The sequence below is a fragment of the Festucalex cinctus genome, chromosome 4 (genome assembly GCF_051991245.1).
Source record: "Festucalex cinctus isolate MCC-2025b chromosome 4, RoL_Fcin_1.0, whole genome shotgun sequence".
Lineage (NCBI taxonomy): Eukaryota > Metazoa > Chordata > Actinopteri > Syngnathiformes > Syngnathidae > Festucalex > Festucalex cinctus.
The window spans coordinates 29,745,988-29,756,314 of NC_135414.1; the positions used below are offsets into that span (position 1 = coordinate 29,745,988).

A 10,327-nucleotide genomic window follows, 5' to 3' on the forward strand; every position below is an offset into this window, starting at 1 on the left:
TTTGTCTATAAGTAATGTGATAACTTCATTTTTTCATGTACAATTAATACCTTTAAAAAGTAATTTTTTTTGACTTGCTGTCGCCTGATGACATCACCCGTGCTGAGGAAGTAGGCAACGGCCTATCATGGCTTAGTTTACTGACCAAACTCAGAAAACAGGTGAGCCGTGATTGGTCATTACCTACTTGCTCAGCACAGGTGACGTCATCTTCAGTTGACAGCAAGTGAAAAAAATTGTTTTTAAAGGTATTCAATGTATATAAAAAATAATGTAGTTATCAAGTACTAACTTTTTACTGCTGAAAATGCCTGAATGAGTTAAGTATCCCTTTAAGGGATTTGGTGTTTTGGAGATGCTCTTATCTTTAAAAAGCCATGAAAATGAGCAATTTTAGTAAAAATTGATGCCAAAACAAGTCATGCATTTAGCAAGAAACGTGACTATGCACTCAATTTGCTTTAGTGGGCCACAAAACAGGATGTGGCGGGCAAGATCTGAGTTTGGCATGCAAATCTTTTTATTTGACAGTTGGTCAATCACACAATGAGCAGAAACCTTATTGAGCGTTTTAACATTTATTTTCAAATCTGTTATACACATATTTACAAATTCAAATCCAACTGGCATTCGTTCCGTTGTAACACGCTCAACTTCAACAAACAAAACGCGGGCCCAAAACGGATGAGCCTCCAAACTGTCCGTCTCGCAACACAGCAACACAACCGCGCGCACTTTCACGGGATACAAAACACTCTAGAACACATACGCAACTGAACGCACCGCACGCTAACAGCACAAAAGCATACCCAACACACACATACGCACAAATGTGCTTAAAAAAAAAATAGAAAGGACACCCGTCGTGCGGGCCACAAAATTCAGATTCAGTCTGAGTCGTATTTGTCTGTGTCGTCGTCATCGTCGAGGTCCAATCTGCGGTCTTGGTGGTTGTCGAGCTGTTGCAGCAGCTCCCTCTGGTAGCGTTGCCAGCTCCTGCGACACGAAGAGCCTTCGTCTTCCTCGTTCTCATCCTCCTCCCAGTAGTCTGCAACACGACAGATTTTTTATTTTATTTATTTTTTTTGCTGTAAGTGTCAATGACTCGGCGAGGTGACAAACAGATAAGACGTACGTCCGTAGCGTTCCTCTCTGTCGCTGTCATCACTCTCATCTTCGGGGTAGTCGTTCCTCCAGTTTCCTTCCTCGTTCTCGTCATCCTCGTCGTCGTACGCCTCCTCCTCGCCAGCCTCCTCCTCAGGAACCTGACGACGGGAGTAAATTTCTCACTCTGGACTTCATGGGCCCGTTAAACGTGTTCTCTCACACACACACACACACGCGTGCATACCAGTTGCGTGTGGTCTGCGTAGGCCCTGACAGACAGGATGTCGTGGATCCATCCTGGCGTTTCCTGGTAGTAGAGGTCGTACACGTAGTCGGCGTCCCCGTTGCCGCAGTCGTCGTCGTCGTCGCGTGGCCGGCGTTGCCGCTGCTCGCCGATGCAGAGGTGCTCACGCAGCATCTTTGTGTTGTTGCACAGGATCACGTCGGGGTCAGACTGTTACGTCAAAACACATTCAACGTTTTACGGTCTTTATTCATGTGCTTGCATAAAAAAAAAATACAAAAAAAAAAATACAAAAAAAAAAAAGCCCTATTTGCTCAATAATATTTTTTAATAGCGGTATTTGACTTTTTTTCATTATTTTTATGTGTAAAATTAATGATCATTTTTTTGTAGTGGTTTTCTATAATATTTTGGTACTTTTGATAATCTAATACTTGTGTATTTGTTTATTATTTTTTCCCCACCTAATATTTCCCAATTTCTTTTTTTAGTTATTTTTTGCATTTACGCCTAATATTGTACTTGCCTTATTTTAATATTTCAGATTTTTGTTTAATATTTTTGCATTTATGCCTTATCTTGTTTTTCGCTCATCTTGTTTTTGTATCGAATACAAACTATTTGTTTTTCAATATTTCTGAAATTTGATTCATTTTTTGCATTTACACCTAATTTGCTTAAAGCTGTACTGTTATTTTTTCGTATTAAAAAAATCTGTTCGGTATAATTTTTTAAATTATTTGTCATTTAATATTATCTGAAATCTCATTTGTCAAACTTTTATTCTAATATCCATTCTCATTTTTTTGTCCTTATTTTTTCTACAATTCCTCCCCTTAACTACTTGTTAATTTTCCGTTTGTGTATTGTTGTATATTTTACGTAATATTCTGCGCGTTATAGCTTTAGTTGTGATTAGACCACAATAGTGAATGTTTTGACTTGGCCTACTGCCACAAGCAAATTTGACATATTTCTTATAGTAACACTGATAGATAAACGTGATCCTTTTGCTCACTAAAAGTCATGTTGTGAATTTTTTCAAAATTTTTTGTCCTCCCAACTTCTGAACGGAGGCGAGTGCATCCAAAATGTCTTCCTCTCTCACCTTGCTGAGCGATTTGTCCTGTTCCGGGAGATCTTCGTGAAGGAGATCAACCACCTGCACTTGCCCGAGACCCAAACACTTCTCCCGTTTCCGGGCCTCCTCCTCCTCCTCCTCTTGCACCTCGGCGCCATCGCCCGTCTGGCGCGTCTGCGTGCGGGTGGGCAGCGTGAGGCCGGCGGCGGTGCGGTGGCTGGAGAGGATCCGGTAGCGCTCCTCGCGCCGGAAGCCCAACTTGGCGCTACGCAGGTCCCCGAAGATGCGCTGCGAGCTGTTGGCGGACGGCCGCAGGGCGTGCGCCACGCGGGGTCGGGCCAAGGCCTGGCGGACCTCCGTCTGCACGGGGGCATCCTGAAGAGGGGGGGTTCACAATGGGGGTCACGGTGGTCAAACATTTATTTTTTATTTGTAATTTTCATCATTATTTTTTCGCGAACATTTTTTTTTCATTTTTGTTCCATCATTGTGTATTTTTTAAATCTGTTTCAGTATTTTCTTCTTATTAGAGACAAGCCAAGAGTTCAAAGTAGACATGGTGAAGCAGCATTTAGCTGTTATGCTGCATGCAAGTGGAATGAGCTACCAAATTAAATCAAGTCAGACACAAATGTAAATGCTTTTGCATTATTTTAATAATTTTTATAAGCTACTTTTTAAAAATCTACTTTGCTTCTCAATCTCACTGTTTGTAAATGCTTTAATGTGTTGTTTTTGCTTGTGTGAAAAACATTAAGTTACCTTGTATGAAATGTGGCTTTTTTTTTTTATGTGTAAATTTCCTTTTTTTTCTTAATCCAATACTCACCTATTTTAAATAACGGCCTAGTAATTTTCACATTTTGTTTTCTAATGATGCTGTTATTATAATCCTTAAAGAAAAGAGATTCGATTCTACTCCTCAATTGAAATTATTAATATAACATTATTAATAAATATAACTGAATATTTGGCAAAGTTTTTCTTGTTTACTGGAAAAAAAGGCCTTTTATGAAGCCGATCAAGGTGTCACCACGACGTCATATAGCGATACCCGCTGACGTCATTCGATGTCGGCTAACGGCTACAAGCAAAACTAATAAACCTTGCGGGGTGTCAGGTTAGACAGTTACCTCACATTTAGAGCGACAATATATCTTCTCCAGAGAATAAAGTGACAAAAGTCATGTTAGTAGATCTTAAAGTGGTCTTTTTTGCGTCTTTCTTACGTCGTGTTGACGCTAGCCGGCCACGAACTCGCTAGCCGACACCGCGGCCATCTTACCTGTGTCGCGACCGTCGCCACGAGTTTGAACACCGACTTCTCCACGTCGGCCTCGCCGGGCTCCGGTGCCGTCTCGCCGGGAGCCTGGTTGGTCTCCGGTCGGATGCGCTTGCAGGCGAGCAGCAAGGCGTCCGCGGGGTCGGTGCCCCGCTTGCGCTTAACACGCAGAATGGTAGCGTTGGGCTCCATGTTGGTTTGTCGCCTGGCCTGTGCGCGTGTTTCACTGTTTTGCCTGCCTGGCTCTGTCTGTGTTTGTCTCTTTGACGACGTCACGTGACACGAAAACGCGCACACAGCCCCGCCCACCCGCGGGAACGCGATTGTTTGCTGTCGCCTAATAACAATAAACTATTGAAATTGGATGGATGGCTATAACAATCTAATAGAGATTCAGGCGTTGCAAAAGTAAAAACAAATAGCACAGATTTTCACTCCACGTTTTCCCACCCCTGCTTTACATTTGATTCGTGACGAGTTTCTACCCGGACCCATATTGTGGTGCAAGACTGGCTTTTATTTTTATTGTTATTCTCAGTTTCTACCCGGACGTATATCGCAAGCGGACATTATTCCCCACACTGCTCATTTCTCCATTTCTCATCGAAGTTTATTTCATCAAAATCTTGAAGCCCGCTACACTCTGAACTTCACACCAACAACGTGGCATTAAGGTAAGTCATATAGGTAAATGTCATTTTATCGATAATGCATCATCCGCTCGTATCTCCTTATACCCTTCACCACATTTTATGCTTTTTGTTTTGCACATATATGCACAATGGAAATGGCTGCATGGTTCAGTGCACACTGAACATCAAAGACTTTTTATTTTTATTTTTTTAATGTATCTTGCCCGATTAGACTACAGTCTGAATTTGCTTACTGCGTCCCTCACATTAACTCGCAAAAATAATAATAATAATAAATTAATAAAATAAAAATCACGTCCTAATACAATGCTTTAATTAAAGTGTTCACATTTTCGTGTTTGTATTTAGTTATTTATTTATTTTTTATTGAATGTAAATTACTGATAAGTATTTAGCTTTATGGAAATGATGTCTTAAAGGCAATATAGTATTACTCCTCCTCCTACAACTACTAATCATAAATAATTGATTTATTTAAGACATGATGTCCTTTGAAAAATGATTCATTTAAAAATAATTTGATCCATCAACCTGCACCAGAGAAATAATGGGCAACTAAATGAATTGGAAATTATTTAATACCTTTCAATGAAACCAGGGGCCCTTTAAATCTGAATATATGTTATATCTACATTGATTGGATTTTCCAAGTGTGCGTAGATATGTCTCAGGGCAGTCAACACGGCAAGTGGAGCGTCTCCAGCAGCGATGACGACGATGAGCTTCCCCCATCGGTGAAGTCGTCCAAACCTCTTCAAACGACCGTGTCCGATCATGGTTCCCTGTCTTCCCCCACCCCCAAAGTAGACTCCACCCCCTTGGAGGTGAAACCGGAACCATCTCCGGTACCTGCGCTCGTGGTCGGTTCTGAGGCCAGACAGCAGGCTGCAAAGAACCAGCTCTACCCCGTCAAGTATGAGCCATCTCCATCTTTAGCCGGGAAAAGGAAGTTGGACGCGGCAGACGGCTCCGGCTGGGCGCTCTCTGACAGCGATGATGATGATGATGATGCAAAGAAGAAGAGTAAGCCACCACCTGCAAGGAAGGCTCCCAGTCCCAAACGCAAGAAGGTGGCGGACGAACGCCCTCCCAGCCCCCACGGACGCGTCTACTACATCGACGAGCCCGACGACTTCTTCGAGTCCAGCGTTCCCTGCCAGGATGACATGTTTCGGTTCTACCTCAACAAGGTGACAGGCCTGGACAGGAAGTACAACAGCGGCGCACTGCACATCAGAGGTGAGGGGAAGTCCATCTATTTTTTGGGGTAAAACTTGCGATCCTGCTTTTATGTTTTATCAAATGATAATGTTTTCTTCTGCAGACATCCTCTCGCCATTATTCGGCACCTTAAAAGAGTCCGTTCAGGTGAGCTTTCAATCAATTATGAATCAGGTGTGTCGACTTCATGTTTCATGCTAAAATCTGGACTAAAATTGAAAATTGTCTTGATTTTTAGTAATTTTGAGGTATTGCAAGCATTTTCTTATTACCAAACTTTTTTTTTTTTTTTAATGATTAATTTCTATTCCAAAACTAATTAGCTATCAATTTGTTGTGTATTCAATTACTATTAATGTAGGCAATTACTGTATTTTTTATTTTTTGCATTCCCCATTTCACTCATATTGGAGCATTTTCTTTTTTAATTATTTTCTTTTATTTTTGGAGGGGGTCCCTATTTCTCCCTGCATAGTGGAGGATGATTTTCTTCTACTTTTTTTGGAAACATTTTTATTTATTTTTTTTATTCATTGTTCATTGCATTGCTATTTTACCCTATAAATTACTTCAATACTATCTAATTTAATACCTAATTAGTTACCATATTTACTATTTTTATTTTGTATTTAATTTTACATTTTTTTTATTTGCTCTTTTTTATTTGTTATCTGTTTTTATTTTACGCCTTTATTAAATGAACAGTAATTTTGTTATTAATTTAATTAAATGTTTTTATTGCATTTAAATTTTATATTTATTAAAAAAAAAAAAATACATTTCCAATTAACCTCAGAACCAGCTCAACAGGAATTAATGTAAAGTTGGAAAAAAAATAATTATAGGAACCACATTTATTAAAGTTCGCTAACACTATTCGATCTCTTTTCCGACACAGTTTAACTACTGCTTTGACCTGGCCTGGATGGTTCAGCAATATCCTCCAGAGTTCAGGTGAGTTCGCATCACAACGATGGCGTCGACAATGGCGACGCTCAGGTGAACCTTTCTGCCTTTTTGTTTTTGCGTTTCCTCTCAGGGATCGTCCCATCCTGATCGTCCACGGCGACAAGCGGGAGGCCAAGGCTCGGCTGGTGCAGCAGGCTCAACCCTTCCCTCACATTCGCTTTTGCCAGGTACAACACATTGTGGTCCATTACAGTTTAAATGTAAATCTTGAACAAAAAAAAACAAAAAAAAAGTCATTTATTTGAGGTGAGGTGTTTATTTTGCATGCATTTGTTCACTGAGTCTTTTTAAATGCAGTATGCGCACCGATGAATATTTTTGCCTTACAGGCCAAACTGGACATCGCTTTTGGAACGCACCACACGTAAGAAGGACTCACCATGAGTAGACCTTTTTGGGATTACTGTAGTATTGCATCCACAGCCGCAGTCAACTCTAATGAGTGGATTGTTGGATTGCAGGAAGATGATGCTGCTGTGGTACGATGAGGGTTTCCGAGTCATCATCCTCACCTCCAACCTCATCCGAGCCGACTGGTACCAGAAGACGCAGGGGTGTGTTCCATTTTGCTCCTTCATAGAACTGGACTGAGCTCACGACTGAGTGATGATGGCTTCCTTTGACAGGATGTGGATGAGTCCTCTGTTTCCACGGTTACCAAAAGGCAGCAGCGACACTTGCGGCGAGTCGCCCACATTTTTCAAGCGGGACCTGCTGGAATATTTGGCATCGTATCGGGCGCCCGAGTTGGAGGAGTGGATCCAGAGGATCAAAGAGCACGACCTCTCGGAGACCAGGCACGTCTTGTTGATGAGGCAGTAGCGATGTAATGGTATCCAAACGTGGCGATATAATATCACGATATGAACCTCACGAAACGATAATTATCATGATGATATTAGAAAAGGTTACAATATTAAAAAAAAAAAAAAAAAAAGCACATATCGACTCGATTCACAGGCATATTAGATTATTCCCATTCATCTGACGATTAATGTGGATTTTAAACGTAGAAGGGCCAAAACATGCCATATAAAAATTAAACTGCACTAAAAAAGTTAACTAAAATAACCTTGCTCTGGTCTGTGTGTGTTCAGAGTATATCTGGTGGGTTCCACTCCTGGCAGATATGTGGGCCCAGATATGGATCGCTGGGGTCACCTGAGGCTCAGGAAGGTAAAAAAAAAAACAACAACATCATGTCGCATCTATTTGGATTATTGCCATCAACGTCTCTCTGTGGTTGGCAGTTGCTTTACAAGCACACCGACTGCATCCCCGGCGAGGAGCAGTGGCCCGTGGTGGGCCAGTTTTCCAGCATCGGCTCCATGGGTGTGGACAAGACCAAGTGGCTGGCGGGGGAGTTCCAGCGCACCCTCACCACGCTGGGAAAATCGTCTCTGCGGCCCAGCCCCCCCATTCACTTGGTACGCTCCGTCGCCACAAAAGCACGGAAACATTGATGTGCATTCAAAAGCTTTTGAGAACGTCAAATTTAAAAAAAAAATCACCTAGAACGATTATAGTTCATTTTAGGTAATGTAGCCTATAAATAAACAAATAAATGCCTCACCTCTAATAATAATTGACACGACATATCTTCTATAGTTCAGTAAGTTATTTCGTTTGCAGTTGTATCCATCAGTGGAAGACGTCAGGACGAGTTTAGAAGGTTACCCTGGTGAGTTTTTTTTTTCCTTTTCTATAAATTATTTCAAGATTGCTTTTATTTGAAGTACTTATTGAGTCTCTTCTTGTTCGCCAGCCGGGGGCTCGCTTCCCTACAGCATCCAGACGGCGCAAAAGCAACTCTGGCTGCACTCCTACTTTCAGTACGTTCTCGCTTATGAATGATTGATTGCACCAAAGTAAATGATGTTGTGATCATATTGAGCGAGCGTGTTTGTGCAGCCGATGGCAAGCGGATGCAACCGGGCGGACTCACGCCATGCCCCATATCAAGACGTACATGAGGACGTCGCCTGATTTCACTCAGCTGGCGTGGGTCCTTGTCACCAGGTTGGTAGATTTAAAAAAAAATAAAATAAAATTGCTGTGTATTTTAGGTCGTCTGTATATTTGTTTGTGTGCACCGGGTGTTGAATTGAGGCGCTATCTCTTACAGCAATGGTCACTATTTGAGGAAAAAGAGAGCTTTTGTTTTTTTAGGTGAAGTATTGATTTGTACATATAGGTGGCACAGCAAATATCTCAATGAAGTCTTTTATGTTTAGGACCAAGACTGCCATCTATGTTTATTTTTTTTATATAATTTTCGGATTATATTTTTTTATATCCATTTTTATGTTCATTTTTTTTGTTCATTTATTTATTTAGTCATTTATTTATTTTGAATTTTGCCAGTTTTGGTCCTCCATATTCTTTGGTGAACAAATGTTTTACTGCAAACTAGGGGTGTGAATTGCCGAGTACCTGACGATTCGATTCGTATCACGATTCACAGGTCACGATTCGATTCGATAGCGATTAATCCCGATACGAATTTATAAGTCGATTGTTGTGATTTTTTTCCATTCAAATTTAGAAAATACTAATCAGTAAGCTTGTAGAGTGTAAGATTTATATGAAAATGTATTATTTATTTATCTGAAATTTCAGTCTTATAGAGGTTGTAATCTGTTTCATGTTTGAACAGCATTAAAATAAAATATTAAGGCTTAATGTTCCGTTCATATAACATTCTTCCATGCTCAAGGTGTGAATCCTAAAAAAAAAAAAAAAAAAAAAAATCGATTCTGCCGATTATTGAATCGATTCGAGAATCGCGCGATGTAGTATCGCGATATATCGCCGAATCGATTTTTTTTAACACCCCTACTGCAAACACTTTTCTGCCACCGACAGGACTGGAGTAGACTAGCCTATTTTTTATTTGTTTTAAATAGCATTCACATTTAAGAATAAGAATTAATTATTGTTAACATTATTACAGTGCCAACCTATCCAAAGCAGCATGGGGGGCTCTGGAGAAGAACAACACGCAGGTGATGGTTCGATCGTATGAGCTCGGCGTCCTCTACGTGCCCTCGGCCTTTGTGAGAACGCACACACGCACGATCATGCTAATGCTAAAGAGTATTATTTGCGAAGAGACGGTGACCGTTATCTTCTTGCAGAACATGAAGACGTTCGCAGTTCGGAAAAACCCGTTTCCTGTCACGTCGTCGTCGTCCGGTTTCCCAGTGCCATTTGATCTACCGCCGACATGCTACACCGCTAAAGGTATACATGTGTATCCTTTAGCCATTCATCCATCCCATTTCTATCGCGGTTGTCCTCATTAATCGGGCAGGTGAGCTGCAGACTTTTAGCGAGAGTCGGTGACGTCATTTATGTACATTCTGAATGACAATGTGTGTGTGCATGTCCGGTCATTAAGAAATGTCTTTAATTAAATGAAGTAATGCTCATTTTTTTTCCCTTTATCCACAGATCAGCCTTGGATCTGGAACATTCCATACAGCCAGGCACCAGACACACACGGCAACGTTTGGGTTCCCTCCTAAAATTAAATGCACACTTAGGATTATTATTATTTTTTTTTATTATTGTATGCTATTTTCATATTTTTGTACATTAAACAATAAAATAACATGTTTGCTCATCACATGACAACCGTCTACATTGGTGAATGCCCCCCCCCCTATCAAATGTGCTCTGGCACCAAAACTGTCTGCACCTCTAAACTTCTGATTTTACAGACTTCCAGCCTCTCTTCCTCCTTTCACCCTTCAGTCCTTCTCCTCATA

General features: G+C 40.9%; 2 protein-coding genes across 5 annotated transcripts; one reads left to right on the plus strand and one right to left on the minus strand.

The window, feature by feature from the left end:
• Nucleotides 1-502: 502 nt before the first annotated feature.
• slc7a6os (solute carrier family 7 member 6 opposite strand) lies at nucleotides 503-4,150 on the minus strand. Its single transcript, XM_077520179.1, has 5 exons — nucleotides 3,718-4,150; nucleotides 2,460-2,807; nucleotides 1,352-1,561; nucleotides 1,136-1,265; nucleotides 503-1,048 (listed from the first exon to the last, which is right to left on the minus strand). Exons 1-5 carry the CDS (start codon nucleotides 3,904-3,906, stop codon nucleotides 888-890), a joined length of 1,038 nt encoding a protein of 345 aa, XP_077376305.1. The 5' UTR covers nucleotides 3,907-4,150; the 3' UTR covers nucleotides 503-887.
• tdp1 (tyrosyl-DNA phosphodiesterase 1) lies at nucleotides 3,491-10,187 on the plus strand. Of its 4 annotated transcripts, none has more exons than XM_077520176.1 (16): nucleotides 3,498-4,388; nucleotides 5,028-5,606; nucleotides 5,692-5,735; nucleotides 6,487-6,542; nucleotides 6,628-6,724; nucleotides 6,887-6,921; nucleotides 7,019-7,111; nucleotides 7,184-7,354; nucleotides 7,655-7,733; nucleotides 7,808-7,984; nucleotides 8,190-8,238; nucleotides 8,323-8,389; nucleotides 8,469-8,576; nucleotides 9,511-9,613; nucleotides 9,695-9,800; nucleotides 10,011-10,187. In XM_077520176.1, the coding sequence occupies exons 2-16, from the start codon at nucleotides 5,030-5,032 to the stop codon at nucleotides 10,082-10,084; spliced, it is 1,836 nt and encodes a 611-aa protein (XP_077376302.1). In that variant the 5' UTR covers nucleotides 3,498-4,388; nucleotides 5,028-5,029; the 3' UTR covers nucleotides 10,085-10,187. The 4 variants fall into 4 exon arrangements, with proteins under 4 accessions (XP_077376303.1, XP_077376302.1, XP_077376301.1 ...); XM_077520175.1 differs by having other exon boundaries at nucleotides 3,499-4,388; nucleotides 5,019-5,606; XM_077520174.1 differs by having other exon boundaries at nucleotides 3,499-5,606.
• Nucleotides 10,188-10,327: the final 140 nt, after the last annotated feature.